At 36.5% G+C, this 17640-nt stretch overlaps 1 protein-coding gene across 3 annotated transcripts in view; it reads left to right on the top strand.

Moving 5' to 3' along the window:
• LOC115217937 (interferon regulatory factor 1) overlaps nt 1–10628 on the top strand; it is a 43873-nt gene extending 33245 nt beyond the window's left edge. For all 3 annotated transcript variants that reach the window (XM_029787665.2, XM_029787659.2, XM_036501010.1), the window contains 4 exons: nt 843–985; nt 4850–5111; nt 7338–7419; nt 10519–10628. In XM_029787665.2, coding sequence (XP_029643525.1) covers nt 843–985; nt 4850–5111; nt 7338–7419; nt 10519–10538 — 507 coding nt within the window. In that variant the 3' untranslated portion in view covers nt 10539–10628. The remainder of the gene's footprint in view (nt 1–842; nt 986–4849; nt 5112–7337; nt 7420–10518) is intronic.
• Nucleotides 10629–17640: the final 7012 nt, after the last annotated feature.

The raw sequence follows: 17640 nt of genomic DNA, 5'->3' as shown, positions 1-17640 counted from the left end.
CTTGATGGGTCTTCTCAAGCTCGACACTATGTCAAAGGTCTTGGTCACTGCCCCCGTGAGGTCCAACATTAAAAAGGAGCTTGGTACTTTACCTCAATGAAGCCCATTGCTCAAAAGGAACTCAGCCACCTTGTCTCTGGAGGCCCAACATTCGAAAGGAACTTAGCCACTTTGCCTCCATGAAGCCCAGTGCTTGAAAGGAACTCAGCCACTTTGCATCCACGAGGCCTGAAATTCAAAGATTGATTTCCTTTCTTTTACATGCCAACAGCACAGGTGCACCTGGCTTGATGGCTCCTCTTAAGCAGAGCACATCACCAAAGGTCTTAGTCACTAATTATTGCTTCTGTGAGGTTCAAGGGTCATGCTTCAACACCTCATCCCATGTCTTCCTGGGTCAACCCTCCGCAGTTAGAGATCAGCACTTCTTTACATAACGGTCCTCGTCCATACACATCACATGACCATACCAGTGCAGTCGTCTCTTTTGCATACCACATCTGATTCCTCTTATGCCTAACTTTTCTCTCAAGATGCTTACACTTTACACTCCGTTGAACATGCACACTAACATTGCACATCCAGCAAAGCATACTGGCTTCATTTCTCTCAAGCCTATGCATGTCCTCGGCTGTCATAGCCCATGTTTCACTGCCATGCAGCATAGCTGTTTGCACACAGGCATCAAACCACCTGCCTTTCACTCTGAGAGAGAGGCTCTTTGTTATGTGTGTATAAATTTCATTTGTCTAAATACTGATTATATTATTTTATGCTTATCTATTTTTACTGTTGTTAAATTAAATTGTCTCTTTCTTTTTTCATTTCATTTCTCATTGAAGTTGACATCAGATAACATTCTTCGCCTTCAGCTAGATAGCCTTTCACGTCATCCACGTGGAAAAAAATTAATCGATGGCTTATCACGGGGAATTAAGATCTATATTGATAATGAAATGAATATTATTGCTGAACGAAGTTGCCAGTATGTATATCTTGTTCTTCTACATTTTCATTTTCCTTGTTCTTGTGTTTCTTCTGCATTTTCTTGATGTTTTTTCTTTAAATATTTCATGATAATGAATGAAAATTGTTTTAAGAAATTACACCCATCTACTTCCTGTCCTTTGCTTTTCTTTCTATGATATAATATATTAACAATAATTTCTAACATTGTGACAAAACAAGGCCACAACTTTTAGAAGAGGACACAGTTTATTAAATTGACTTCAGTAGTTCACTGGTATTTATTTTATCGACAGTGGATGAATAAAGGCAAAGTACCTCTCAGCAAGATTTGAATCTAAAGAGACATGATTAAGTACTATAAGATTTTTTGTCTGGTACTCTTCATACTCTACTTACCGCCCCATTACATAATGGTTTCAAATTTTGGCACAAGGCCAGCAATTTCGATGGAGGGGTAAGTCAGTTACATTGACCCTAGTGCTCAATTGGCTCTTACTTTTTTGATCCCAAAAGGATGAAAGGCAAAGTTGACCGTGACAAAATCTGAACTTAGAACATTAGGACAGACAAAACGCCTAGCATGTTAACGGTTCTGCCCACTTGCTGCCTTACTATCCTATTACATAATAAAAATAACAAGTACAAGAAATATAATATATAAAGAATAAAAAACAAATTCAGTTCTGTTACTTCACCAGTATTTAATAATTATTTTTTATTACATGCATTTGTGAACACAGATCCAACAAAATGGCTGATCACTGGCTTGTGAGGAATTTCATTGTCAAGAATAAAAGTGACAAAGGTATAATGGATGGCAAGGTTTACGATATCGGGAGAATATCTCCTTCTTCCATTATCTCTTTTGTTCTTCTTGTAGTTCAGGCTCTGGCAGGCGAAGAGAGAAGACTTCAAGTACAAATGCAATTTACAACTGGTTTATTTACAAGTTTCACAGGATAGGTGAAGTGTGCTGCTCTCAGCAACCATCGCTAGCTGTGTGCATTGTGTAGTAGCTCCATTAGTGCGGGCACATTGCCTCTGGTGGTACAACATACAGACAGGCCCAGCCAATGGAGTGCGCTCAGCAAGCGCTGCTGCTAAGAGGTGGAAAGAAGAGGTGGCAAAACAGAGGAAGAATCTCAGTCTGTTTTGCCCTTGTATACAGTTTGCCATCGTGAGCCTCGTTGTGATCTCGCGCATGGCAAATGGATGCAGATGAGGTCTCGCTCCAGTCTCAGAGATGGCAATGGCTGCCGCGAGATCTCATCCAATATGGCGCTGACTGCTTGTGCCGCCACAAGGACTCTCCCCTGAGTGCGGAAGTGCGAAAACAGAATAATTGGAGCAGGCACAAGAAAGAGCATAGATGGTAACTGATCACAACCAACAAGATATGGTACAAAAATGTGACAAGTCAAAGCAACATAGAGATTCAGCAGTCCGTCTGTAAGCTTTGTACTGTGTGTGTGTGTGTGTGTTTGTGTGTGTTTGTGTGTGGGAGACTGAGAGAGTGGGAGAGAGAGAACATTGCAAACAATGAATGAAATAAACATAAAATGAAAAAATTGTATAAATAAAAGAGCATTACTACAGATGTATATGCCTCGACTTTGTTGCCTCATAACATCCAGAAAAATGGATACTTTAGAAAAAATTTTTCTACAAATACTGCGTAGATATTGTGACTTCAGAATATTTAGGGATTTATGAGAAAGAATTTTTCTGAGGGGGTGGAGAGAGGAGTATTGAAAATTCACACGATCTGACTTTTGGCCAATTTTTTTTGCACTTCAAAACCATGGGAAGAGCATTTTTGGTAAAAAAAATAAAAAAGGAATTGTTGATATTTTCAGAGGGAAAAGTGAGTGATTTAAGGGTGATGTAATTGTTTTTTCTAGTACATCCAAAGACAACTCTCCTCCTTTCTTTATCACTCCCCCATATTTTTCAATATTTCCCCCCATAAATACATTTATCTGCTATAAAAAAGAAAATTCGAGAAATTATGAAATTGTTGCCCCCCCCCCCAATTGTGTTTGTTTAGAAATTAAAATATTGGAGAGCCTGCATTGCAAGTGACTTGATCTGAGATCGTATGCTGAAATAAAAACAATTGCAGTGTGGTAGATAATTGTAAGCCATTCAAGAACACACAAAAACCGTTAGTTTCACTTCAACAATCAAATTTCATTTATGCCAAAATATTTTCATTGCTTTGAAATCACAACCTGTTCACTGACAAAACTTCACAAAGTGATGCAGCACAAAGTTTTGTCAGTGAACAGCACACACACACACATTGCCTTTCATTTGTGTGTATGTGTATCTATGCATGTGTATTGGTATGTGTGTGTGTGTGTGTGTGTCACTTTTGAAGTCGCTTGTACAACTTGTTTGTGTATATATTGGCTTAATCATCATCATTGTTCGACCGTGGTCGAGACAATGGAATTTACCATGCTACGCCAGACTTCACGGTCCATCATGGCATTACGGAGGTCCTGTTGCTGGATGCCTGTATCCCTGGAGATTACATCAGGGTAGGAGAGTGTGCGCCCTCTGGCATTGTGAGTAGATGGCTTCCAGAGGAGGAGAGTAGAAATTACCTCTTTTTCAGCTCTACAACAATGTCCATCAAACTGGACTCACTTACCTTTCACAAGAGATGATACAGGTGGTAGTTTCCCATATGTTGGCTTAGTGGTACAGAGTGTTTGGAAACTGTAAATAAGGAACAAATTTTGAGTACTTGTCGGTGACTTTTTTTTTCTCCTCGTCTTCTAATAGTAATTACCCAACTTTCTAGGCCCTTCTCACAGCTATCCCCCGTTCAAAAATTATATGGGTATTTAAAAAAATTTTCATTCAATAAATAATGTTTTTACATTATGTATACATTAATAGAATAAATTGTCGGTTCTCCAAATAGCAAATTAAAACTTAAAAGAGAAAGTGAGAGACTTGGCAAAGGGAAATGGAATACTCCACTGAATGCAATGAATATATAAACTTGTGAAGAATTGGATGCAGTGATTGCAATGAATATTTAAATTTGTGAGAAATTGGAGTTAAAAAATTCAATAAACTTGAGAAATCAAAATTATAGGAAATTTCTTAAAACATGAATTTATAAAAATATTTTCAGATGGTCAACCCTCTAATAATTGCTTTTAGTAATTGTTACACAATTAATAAGCAGCTTTCTCCATTATAGTATACTAGCAGTATCGCCCGGCGTTGCTCGTGTTTGTAAGGGAAATAACTATATAAGCATTTTTAGAGAGTTATAGCAAAAAAATGCATTAAAAATGGAATAAAAAATGATGATAATTTTTTTTTAAATCGTTGACTCAGTGTCTTCAAGCCATGAAGTCGTTCTAAAAGAACGCTGGTCTCCTTGACAACGCTTTACGACGTTGATTTCCTTACACTCCCTTCCCCAGAGCTTCACGAGGGAGGGAAGAAGGGGGAGAAGCAAACAGGTGCAGGTGTGACCGTGGACGCCAACTCCGCTGCTATCGACACACGAAAAATTATGCATTAAAATGGAATAAAAAATGATGTTAAATTATTTTAAAAATCGTAGACTCATCGTAGACGCGCGCTAATAGCCAGACGGGCTCGATATGAATTACGACTATAAGATACCCGAATTTGGTTAAACTGCACCGCAAAATGTGGGAGGAGTTAGGAATCTAAATCGAAGGGGACAGACACTCACACAACTACAGTTTTATATATATAGATATAGATAGATGTATTCACACACACACACACACACACACACACAAAGAGTCACGCTTGTGCACACGCACATACACACCCACAGTCCCTTTTTTAAAACTGATTTTATATAACTTCTTTTTAATATTTGTAGGTGTCGTGTTTTTTATATTAGTCAAATGGAAAATCAAGAATCTAAGAATCTGGAACGAAATAAACCTGAGAAAATATTCGATTTCCGAATTTTCACTGAACTCTTAAATGGGAAATTACACGAATTAACTAAGTTTGTTCCACAGTGCGATATTTTCATGTCAGTCGGTCAACGATGTTACCAGGATTTAAATTCAGAGAATGGTATATTATTATCTATTACGGTCACAAGTCATTTAGCAGAGGAATATCTTAAACAACATGTAAGTCATTTATACATTCAATTTAGAATGTTATAACCATTTCTTCGTTTTACAGATGTTACCATGATAAAAACAAATGTGGAACAGTTTTTCGAAGTTTAGTCATGTGTTTAATATATCACAGGAAATAAGTTGTCTCCCTTACATCAGAACTCTGACGTCAATCTAAAATATTGGTGAAGTGGTGGTGTTGGCGTTTGACTGTGTCTTAACGAGCAAAACGCCCCTTCTCCCGTCCAATGGACGGTGCTGAGTTGTCGAGCATTTAAATCAAATTTTCTGAAAACAACTTGTCCGACTGTTCTCCCCTTTGAGAAACACTGATTTAACTTAAATCTGAGACACCAGCAAAAAAAGAAATAAAGATAGCATTTTTTATTCTATTCCAAAGAAAAACGATTTCCCACGGTTTTATCGATCACATTCTCACCTGGAATCGATTTTTGTAATTTTTTCAAGACTTATTCACGCCCTGATACCGTCGGTATCTACATATCAAATCTGAGCGCAATTGGGTGGAGGATGCCCGAGATCCTAGAAGTCACACACACAGACAGAACAGATTTTATATAAGAGATGTTCTGTGTTCTTTGCCTTCTGGAGCTAAGTTATTTTGTTATTTAAAAAAAATTCGTTCTGGACTTGTGTTGTACATTTGACACTTTTGTGACTCTTTAAAAAATTATTGGAAGGGCTGCAAATATCACAAAACCTTGAACCCTTTTGATGAACCCACCTAAGACCACCCATGGTTCTACGATGTTAATTCTGTTTTAAAAAGATCTAACTTAAAACCCTCTATCAAAATGTCGTTTTAATTTATATTCCAAACACCAGCTTAATAATGACAAAATTATTTTACCAAATTCTTCATTATTTTCAAACTATAGCGGTAGGCCTTGCTTACAGGATTCAACTGATTATTAAATATCAATTTAAACACCTTTTGAGCTCCATGTGTCTAACACATGTGGGCATGCCAACAAAGTCAGAAAACAGCACAGCTCCAATGACTTTCAGAAACATTTTGTTCACACTCAGAGTTGCTGAAGCATGGAACAAACTACCTGCATCAGTTGTCAGTTGCTGAGACATCGTATCTTTAAAATCCCCCATGCTTCCTGAAATTCACCAACGCTACACCTGATATCCTCCATCCATACGCATGCACACATGTATATCATGTCTCATACACCGTTTACTTTCCTAACTTTTGTACATAATTCTATGTGCTATACATGCACCTTTGATCAGTTGTAGTGCACCTGAGCGCTATACACAATGATGTCATTATTATTATTATTATTATTATTATTATTATTATTAATATTTTTATTATTATTATTATTATCATCATTATTATTATTATTATGTTTTTTCCTTCTTTCTTCAAATTTTCTTCCATTTCTCGCTGAGTGTTTTCCATACACCTAGGGCAGAGAAGGGCATTGTATGCATTCCCAGATTACACACTCAAATTCACAGATAAAATATATATTTAAAAATTAATAAATAAATAAATTCATGGATGGATGTTATTTTCACAGCGATAGTGCTCTTCTCAATACATGAGCCGTTCCAGTTAATACGATTTTTTGCACTTCCTGTAGGGATGGTAAGCCTGGAATCATTTTCAAATAAGTTTCAGTACCTTTTTTTATCATTCCTAGAGATCCTACAATCACTGGTACTGTAGTCGCTTTGAGATGCCACATTTTTATTATTATTATTATTATTATTATTATAAAATTAATTGAAACGAATGTAGTATATTTCAATAGTAATATGGCAACAAAAGGGTTAAAAAACAACTCATAAATAAAAACAAACCACTTTAAGTGCAGCTTACTATTATGCTTTTTCAAATTTGTGCATTTGCCTACATATTGTTATGTTATTTTCGTCTGGGCACATTCAAAGAAATGTAGTAGTGTGCCTTGCTTATAGGATTTAACTGATTACTAAATATCAACTTCTTTTGATCATGTACATGACCATTGTTTGATAAAGAGAAGTATACATAATTGACTAGTTGACTCACCAACATTACATTATTAATAATTATTTAATGTGAAGGAATAATTTCACAGGATTTAATCATAGAACACAGAATAACAATATTAAACTGTCAGAAGTATTTAGTTTATTACAACTTTTTCTGTTAATTCATTGCTTTCTTTGTTTCCATTTTTTAATCACAATATCCTCCTTTTATTTTTTATGCAGAATTTGAAGGCACATAATTCAATACAGATGTCAGAACCTGACTCAGTTGATAGAAAATGTTCTGAAATTATTAAAATTAAAGGTAATATAATTATGTTTCAAAACCATTTCAACATTTGCTAACATAGAAAAGGCATGTAATAAGGTGCTACTTTCCAATATGATGGTTGCTTAGAAAACTAGATGAATGGCTTGCGAGGGCCATACAACTCATGCACATTCAGCAAAGTGAGACTCAGTTAAGAGTTTAGTGACAGATTTTGCATGCAGGCAGAAGTCCATTAGGACTCAATCTCTGGCTCTAACAGAAGAGTTTAAGATTGGTTGTCCCTGTGAACTCTTATATGCTGATGATTTGGTTTTATTGGTAAATCTAAGAGATTTACAGATAAAATTCCAGATCTAGAAGCAAAATCTAGAACTGAAAAATCTTAAAGTAGACTTAGCAAAAACTAAAGTTTTATAGTACATAGGAAAACAGACAAGACCCTGCTACCAACAGGGAAATGGTCATACTTGATATGAGGAAAAGGCAAAGATAGAAATTCCATGTATTGAAATCAGTGTAAAGTAAGGATGCTTAAGATCCACACTGGAAGATCACAAGCAGATTGTCAGAGAAGAGAGCATAGTAGTGAGGTCACATATAGGCTGTGATAGGTGCACAGGAATCATTAATAGCAATAATACACATGAAATATGTCTGTGTACAAACTGTGATGCTGCTTGGTAGAGCAATGTTGGCTTTGAATGCAGAGGATTTGTGAGGATAGAACTTAGGTGAATATGCTCTGTTGGATATGTTATTTCAGTGTGTATGAACAATAGATCACAAATAACTGAGAGAAAAACTGAATATAAGAAGAATCCAATGCAGTGTGCAAGAAAGAAAACTGTTATGCATATAGAGAATAACAGCTGCATAGAAAAAGAGTTAAGTGCTCGAAGTGGTGAGAGCCTGTAGTAGAAGGAATCCCAGAAAGACATAAGATGAAATGGTGGAAACTGATTCCATCATGTTCCAGGTTGCTGAATGCCTTGAAAGAGAGGATAAGAGATTTTGACAATGAGTGACATAATGCTGGAGAAAACCCAGCCACCTGTACAAGCATGGCAAAGACTAGGATATTTAATATAACTGTCTAGGCCTTTTGTCCATTCTGGATTTTCAGAGAGTTTATTTGTTGCCCCTCCTACTGATCTTTCTATTATTTGCTTCCTTTTTTCTTATTCACAAAACAATACAACTTTGCAATGAAAAGATCTGTCCATATTCAATTTTCCCCTAACACCATCTGTATTTCTCTAACCCTCTCATCATAATATCTAATATTTGATAAGACCTCTTGATACCAAGTATATTCTCCATAAAATATTTTTGTGTACAAAGAGAGAAACTAAGTGTAGTCACATCTGTTTAAAGTTCCACACTGTTGATAGCTTTAAAACTATCATTTAACTACTTCAAATTTCTTTAACACACATTGCATTGTGCATAGCTATTTATTGGTTATTTAAAACACCACTGAAAAATGCACAGTATACAAATTAGTCTAACCTAATGTGTAGTTTGTGTTTGATATAAAGAGCAGTTTGCTATAAGTTATTTTAATGAGCTGAGGAATGAGGAGGTACTTCTTCCCAGGTGAGAGGTCAATGAACTGTGAAACATGTTTGGGCAATTTCCCTTTATTTTTCTGTGTATGAAGAGAGTAAGAAAAAATATATTAATGTGTGTTTAAAAGTTTAACAGTTAAAGGCTTTAAAACTAATTTAACTGTTTAGATTTATCATAGGCTTTCTTAAACATTGTACAAGAATATTTATATGCTAGAAGTACATTTCATTGTGTTTAAACTTGTATTTTTTTTAGAAATAATTCAATATTGATTACACTGCATAGCAAAATTTTAATTTCTTTTTTTTGTCTTTGATCGGTAAACGTTATTTCCTATTTGCTTCTCTCTAGAAATCAAAGGAAATGGTTACTATTTCCTTCAAACTTTGCTTTTGCGACCTGGACATCAATGTTTTGAAACTGACCTATTTTCCATTACATTTCAGTGCTGAGTTGCTGAAATAGAAATATCATTATAGCAAATATTCTGCTCAATACCACAGATTTACTTATCAGTTGTTTGACCTTAACCACGTGACCATGTCCCTTCGTGGCTGACAATATTTGCATCTCTGATGATGAGTAGTGGGGCAGCATCATAGCCGTGGGTTGAGGGGGATTCTATGGGATTTGAATAAACAAAAGCAAAGCTTGAAGGAAATATTAGCTATTTTTCATACTTTCTAGGGGTAAGCAAATAGGAAATAACAGTTGCTGCTCAAAGACAAAATTCATGTTACATGCTTATGAATATTATGCAATATTGAATTACAAGCTTATGAATTTTTAGTAGATTCACATAGTTGTTTGAAATGACTTAATACAGGTACTTGTTATGAAAGTAAAAAGAAGTCTATTAGAATTTGAACTTAGATTTTAAAATTATGTTTCTGATTACCATAAACTATTTAGTCTGTTTTCCTTTCATTTCTGTTGCTCTGAAACAAGTATATATGATTTTTAACATTGGTACATAACTAAAACTGTTAATGCACAGTTGATTAAATTTAACTTAAGCACTTGATTGATACTTATTTTATTTACCCAGAGCCAAGGGAAACTGTAGTCATGACTGATGCTGGTGTTACGTAACTGGCATATAAAATGCATCTTTTGAGCGTTGGTTGATGCCAGTGGCATGTGAAAAGCTCCTTTTGAGTGTTGGGCCTCACGAAGGCAATGACTGACACCTTTGGCATTATGTTGTGCTTGAGAAGAAGACCCATCAAGCCAAGTAAATCCACAGTCATGGCAGATACTGGTGTCACACAAATGGCACCTGTGCTGGTGGCACATAAAAGTACCTATTACACTCTTGGAATGGTTGGTGTTAGGAAGGGCATCCAGTCATAGAAACCATGCCAAATCAGACTGGAGTCTGGTGCAACCTTCCAGCTTGCCAGCCCTGATCAAACCGTCCAACCCATGCCAGCATGGTCAAAGGATACTAAATGATGATTATGATGACGCACTCACCTTTTAACTGTAATAATTCTGTGAAAATTAATTCACCTTCTTTTATATTTACTTTATATCTATATAACTTTTTGTATTCTTTTACAGAGGAATTTTTGTCTACCTGAGGAAGAAATTTTGAACAATAACTGAAAATATCCATTTTCAATGTTTTTCTTTCACTTTATTTGAATATAATGAATTTTCATTTTGAGACAGAATGATTTTTACAGTTCTATATTTAAGAGATGAGGAATTATGTACATTATTTATATTTGACGGATATTTGTCCTCATCTTGTTTGTTGTTAATACAACGTTTCAGCTGATATACCCTCCAGCCTTCATCAGGTGTCTTGGGGAAATTTCGAACCTGGGTTCTCATTCCTAAGGTATTTTTTGATGTTGTTGTTGTTATTATTATTATTAAGGTCACTGCCTGGAATTAAACTCGGAATCTTGGGGTTAGTAGCCTGCGCTCTTAACCACTACACCATATGCCTGTGGGTTAAGAGCACAGCTTACTAACCCCCAATATTCCGAGTTCAATTTCAGGCAGTGACCTTAATAATAATAATAATAATAATAATAATGATGATGATATCAAAAAATACCTTGGGAATGAGAACCCAGGTTGAAAATTTCCCCAAGACACCTGATGAAGGCTGGAGGGTATATCAGCCGAAACGTTATGTTAACAACAAACAAGATGGGGACAAATATCCATCAAATATAAATAGTGTAAATTTTGTAGAATAATTTTAGATGTAATAAACTTTCATTTTGAGAATATCTAGTTGTTATCTATTTCTATATTGAAATACACTTTACTTAAACTGTTGTTCTGACACTACTCCTTGTCATTATTTTACTTATCCTTTTTATCCACCACCATTACCAAGAGGTAGATTGCACTGAGAGACATATCTTCCACACTGTATAGGTTACTGGTTCTTCACATATTGCTATTGTATGAGCTGCCTGAAGCCAACATCCATATTTTGGTGGTATCTGACTGAGTGAAGTATTCATCTGGTGTTTCATATCATAAATGTGGAGGTGCGTGGCTTAGTGGTTAGGGTGTCAGTATCATGATCGTAAGATTGTGGTTTCGATTCCTGGACCGGGCGACGCGTTGTGTTCTTGAGCAAAACACTTCATTTCATGTTGCTCCAGTTCACTCAGCTGGCAAAAATGAGTAACGCTGTGATGGACTGACGTCCTGTCCAACTGGGGAACACATACACTATGGAAACCGGGCCCATGAGCCTGGCTAGGCTTTAAAAGGGCACATTTATTTTTAAAGGCGGTGCTCCAGCATGGCCACAGTCAAATGACTGAAACAAGTAAAAAAGTAAAAGAGAGAGTATATCTTTGCTATGAATATGTTCTAAGATCTGAAAATTAAAATCACATCCATCTTTTGTCTTTATCTTAAACTTGTTTCAGTCATTAGACTGCGGTTATGCTGGGGCACCCCATTGAACAATTTGTTTTAGGTGAGCGAATCAACAGCAGTATTTATTTATTTTGTTAAGCTCTGTGCTTATTTTGTCAGTCTCCTTTGCTTAACTCTGATTCGGATGTAAACACACTAACACTGGTCATCAAGCAGTGGTGGGTACACAAAAACACACACATATATGATAAACTTCTTTCAGTTTCCATCTACCAAATCCGCCCACAAGGTTTTGGTTGTTCCGAGGTTGTAGTAAAAGACACTTGCCCAAGGCACCATGCAGTGTGACTGAACCCAAAACCTTGTGGTTGGGAAGCAAAATTCTTACCACACAGCCATGCCTGTGCTTATGTTTATTATATTAAAAATAACAGGTAGTTTTGATATTCTTTTTGTTGCTGTGTAGCTCATTACAAACAACTATTTGTTAGACATATAGTGTTTTTGTACTGCTTACATTAGTGATCTGTACCTTCCCAACAAATCTGTCTACAGCATATTAGTTTAGAGGACATTAAGCATTTTGATGAAACACAAACTTTTAAACTGGATGTGTTAGCTGTTATATCAGTGATTTAAACAGATGTGGTAATTCTAGATCATAATTACAATTATTCATTGAGGATTAAATGCATGGTTATTTATCTTATGTACTCATCATTTTTTGCTTAATTTACCTTGATTGAGGGTATTAGTCGGTGATGAGATATAATGATTGTTGCGATGTTCATGCCTTTATCAAGGAGATTAGTAGAGAAAATGAAATATACAAATTAAACCATATTCACAACTTCAGTTAGCTAAATTCTTAAACAAAATTAATGTAGACATCTTCCATTCTATGAAATTCCACATTGTTAAAAATCTAGCTGTACAGTGAAATTCCCAATAGTGAACAACATATTATTACATTAATTCCTTGTTATAAACCGAGATCTGTTCTAATGGAATTTTTCAGGTAATGGTGGTGGTGGACTCAGTAATACAACCATTTATATCATGAAAATATATAATTTTTAAAAGCATACTGTATAATATATAGATAAAAGCATTTGAAGAGAAATACATAAGAGAAGAAATCCATTTACTGCAATGTCAAAGTATGGTACTTTGCTGTGTGATAAGTGGTGGTGCAAGAGAGAAGACTGATACTACCTGTTGCCCTGTAGATCCTCTTCGTTAACATCTGCTGCAAGAGTGAAGAACATATCCAAAGTTGTTTGAAATTTACAGTACATTATCTCTTTGCATAGCTCAGTATGGGAACTGAGATCATAATGAACTCCTCTTCGACATTTTATTTTACTTTTGTGATTAGGATCATAAACAGCAAATATTTATACAGCTTCCTCTATAAGTACCAGCTATTAACTCAAACTTACTTTTGTGATTAGGATCATAAACAGCGAAGATTTATACAGCTTCCTCTATAAGTACCAGCTATTAACTCAAACTTACTTTTGTGATTAGGATCATAAACAGCAAAGATTTATACAGCTTCCTCTATAAGTACCAGCTATTAACTCAAACTCTTTGCAGTTTACTGAAGTGGAGTCAGTATATTTGATATTCTCTTCTTGCACTACAGCTTTCTCTTGTTCTCTTAAATAAACTTTCTCTTTGGGATGCTACAACACAACCATGTTATCTATGACTTTTTCAAATCTCATATCATTTGCCAGTGTTCACTGTGTCTTGCTTACCATGATGTAGACATTCTTTTGCTGGAAAATCTATAAAGACTTGGAAACAGTCTGGCTGTATATTTTGCTAAGCACCTATCACAGCTGAGAATTTTACTTCATCCCATGATATGGCTATTGCATCCATAATGTTGAACTTTTTCCAGAAGTCACTATTTCTTAGTTTACCTTCTCTATCAATTGCTTTTAGGAATTGTTCCAAAAGCCTTCTGAGATATAGCCTTTGAATTTAGCTAATGCCCTATGATCTATTGGTGAGAGCAAAGAAGTATTGTTCTTAGGGATATATTCCACACTCATATGATCAGAAAAATAATTGAAATTCACTAGGTGCATTGTCTAAAAGAAACAATGTTTTGTTGAATATACTGTTTAGAACACAGTACCTTTTTACAGCAGATCCAAAAAGTTTGTGAACTAGTCTTTTATAAATCTTGTAATCATTCTTCTTATTTGAATGCCAAAATCACAAGCAGAGTAAATTTAACATAGTCCTTGTAGGTAATTGAATTTGAGGAGTGGTACATCAGCAGGAACTATAATCTCATATCGCCAGTAACATTTCCTATCACAAGAAACATCAGTCGACTTTTCTGAAACTTTCAGTCCTGACAGGATTTGAACTTGCAATGTAAAAATAGATGTAACTAAATTACTCATGATACCTTTTGTTCACCACTGCCAACATTGCCAGTCCATTACCCTCTTGAAATATAAATGTCAGTTACAGTACCTGAAGATGGTTGTAAGTACAGGTGTGTAGTGTTTGCTTCACAACCATGTTTCAAGTTCAGTACCACTGCACAGTACTTTGCTTATGATTTTTTACTACCAGATCCTTGGATTGACCAAATCTTTTTCAGGGGAATTTGGTAGATGAAAACTGGATGAATATGTCACCTGTTTTAACACTACTACTTAGCTATTGTGTGTCTTTAACAGAGCTTTCGCTAAATACATTTGGACAGGTCTCTAGGCTTGATGATAATTTCCTCCCACCATTAAGAGAGGCCATTTCACTTGGGACAGATTTATGTAAAGCTCTCCTCCCACCAAAAAAGTAATAATGAAAGAAAGAGGCTAATCCAATCTTCTTCTTCATCATTTTAATATATACTTTTTCATGCTTGCATGGGCCAGACAGTATACTGAAACAGATTATCTATAGTATGATACCTTTCTTGTCACTAACCTTTTATCTGTTTCCAAGGCAGGTATTATTTCTCTCTGGTCAAACATACTTTTGCAGAATGGAAATGAATAACTTTTATTTAAAACAATCATGCAATGTCAAGACACAAACATACACACACTCATACTCACTCACAGATACATTAAAAAAATTAAAAACCAAACCTAAATTTGAGTTTCATGTCTGTAATTATCAGGCTAAATCTAATGTTTGCAGTGGTGGGAAACTCAAGTTACGATGAACTCTCAGTTTCATTTTTAATAAAAATTTAACATATATACATTATATTAACCATATATACTTAACCTATATGCTTTGTGTATTTTCTGGTGGCTGCAATAGTGTGGTGGAGTATATACACTCTCAAAGTGGGTGTTAAAACACTTTAGAGTCATGGACAGGCAAAGTTACTCAGCTTCAATCCCATTTGGGAGTGATGGACACTAGGTGTTTTGCTATTTTTGCAGCTTCTCAACATCATGTACCTGCCAGGGTTGAAGGTAAGTCACTTAGCCAGTACATGACTTATATGCTCATGGCTTGTAAGATCACGGGCGGGCATGCTCAGAAATTGCATACCTTAGAGATAATTTACTTATGAAATAAAAGTAGTTCTAGTATAATGATATTTATTATATTATTTACTATACTAGAGCTGCTTTTATTTCATATATATATATATATATATATAGGCGCAATGGCCCAGTGGTTAGGGCAGCGGACTTGCGGTTGTAGGATCGTGGTTTCGATTCCCAGACCAGGCGTTGTGAGTGTTTATTGAGCAAAAACACCTAAAGCTCCATGAGGCTCTGGCAGGGGGTGGTGGCGATCCCTGCTGTACTCTTTCGCCACAACTTTGTCTCACTCTTTCTTCTGGTGGCCTGCTCGCTTAGCCAGTGGGGTGGCGTCATTTGAAGGCTAAAATAATGCAAAGCGCATTGTGACCATCTGATAGCCTGGTTGGTCATGGTGACGGTGACGGTGATTACGTTCTACTTGTCTAGAACCTGTCATCGTTTCTCCGAACACCCCTCCCCACTGGTGCTCCCCTATATTTCTGCACCCTCCCCCCCACATAAAAAGCACCATCCGAACGTGGCCGATGCCAGCACCGCCCCGACTGGCTTCTGTGCAGGTGGCACATAAAAAGCACCAACTGACCGTGGCCGATGCCAGACCCCTCTGGCACCTGTGCAGGTGGCACGTAAAAAGCACCCACTACACTCGCGGAGTGGTTGGCGTTACGAAGGGCATCCAGCTGTAGAAACACTGCCAGACCAGACTGGAGCCTGGGGCAGCCCCTGGCTCCCCAGACCCCGGTCGAAACCGTCCAACCCATGCTAGCGCGGAAAACGGACGTTAAACGATGATGATGATGATGATGATATATATATATATCACCGTCACCGGTGATATATGTGTATGTATGTATAGTTTAGGACCTCATGAAAACATTCAATCTTAGCATAACAATAGATACCAACCTGATGGTTGTCTATTTCCTTGATGTATCTCTGGATTTACAAAAGAATATTTACAAACCCTATAGAAAGTCCAGTGATAAACTTAGTTCTATTAATGTAGGTTCCTGCTACCCCCCATAGTATTTAAGTATTTAGTTAAGAATATAAGTAGGAGAATTTCTAGCCTCTCCTCCAATATAAACATATTTAATAATGCTGCCCTAGTGTATAACAAAGCTCTTAAAGCTAGTGGATTTAAAGAGGAAATAGCTTACACACCTGCTATTAGGCTAGAAATAAAGGAAAGAAAACATAGACACAGGAAAATTATCTGGTTCACACCCCCTTAGTCCCCCAAAGTGACCTTAAATATAGGTAAATATTTCTTGTCACTTATAGATAGACACTTTCCAATAAATCATAAATATAGGAAACTCTTTACTAGGCATAACCTAAAAATTAGTTTTAGTTGAACCCCAAATTTTCAAAACATAATTGCACACAACACAAAATCAGCTGTTCCTGCAGGGATAAAGACTTGTGCCTGCTATGACCGAGGCCATTATTTATGAGGCCACCGTAAATTCTACGAATGTTAATAACTCTGTTTCATCAGAGATATGTAGGTCTCACAGAGGGAAAATTTGAAGCAAGGTTTAACAATCACACCTTAAGCTTCAGACGAAAAACTACCAAATTATTCAGTCATATATGGTTCTTAAAAGAACAAGGTGTCAGCTATAGGATTTACTGAAAGATCTTGGCCAAGTGCAAACCTTATTTCAATGGTAGTGGCAAGTGCGGTCTTTGTGATACGGAAAGATGGCTCATCTGGAAAAGTTCTTTGACCCCGCTACATGTCTAAATTCAATAACTGAACTTTTTGGATCATGTCCACATAAGACAAAATACCTGTTACAGTTTTGCCCCCCCCCCCCCCAATCATCGATAGAATCCATATTTTTATTATCTTCCTGCACAAGCTTTCCATGTTTTAACATTTTTTTTATTGTTTTATATATATTTTTTCATTTTTTCGTTTTTAATTGTGTGAATGTGTACGTGTGTGAGTATATCATCATCATCATCATCCTCATTTAACGTCCGCTTTCCATGCCAGCATGGGTTGGACGGTTCAACTGGAGTCTGGGGAGCCCGAAGGCTGCACCAGGCCAGTCAGATCTGGCAGTGTTTCTACAGCTGGATGCCCTTCCTAAAGCCAACCACTCCGAGAGTGTAGTGGGTGATTTTATGTGCCACCGACACAGGTGCCAGACGAGGCTGGCGAACGGCCACGCTCGGATGGTGTTTTTTTTATGTGCCACCGACACAGGTGCCAGACGAGGCTGGCAGACGGCCATGCTCGGATGGTGTTTTTATGTGCCACCGACACAAGTGCCAGATGAGGCTGGCG

The sequence above is a fragment of the Octopus sinensis genome, linkage group LG1 (genome assembly GCF_006345805.1).
Source record: "Octopus sinensis linkage group LG1, ASM634580v1, whole genome shotgun sequence".
Classification (NCBI taxonomy): Eukaryota; Metazoa; Mollusca; class Cephalopoda; order Octopoda; family Octopodidae; genus Octopus; species Octopus sinensis.
The sequence above is the reverse complement of the archived record's forward strand: the minus strand, read 5'-3'. Positions and strand labels throughout refer to the sequence as shown.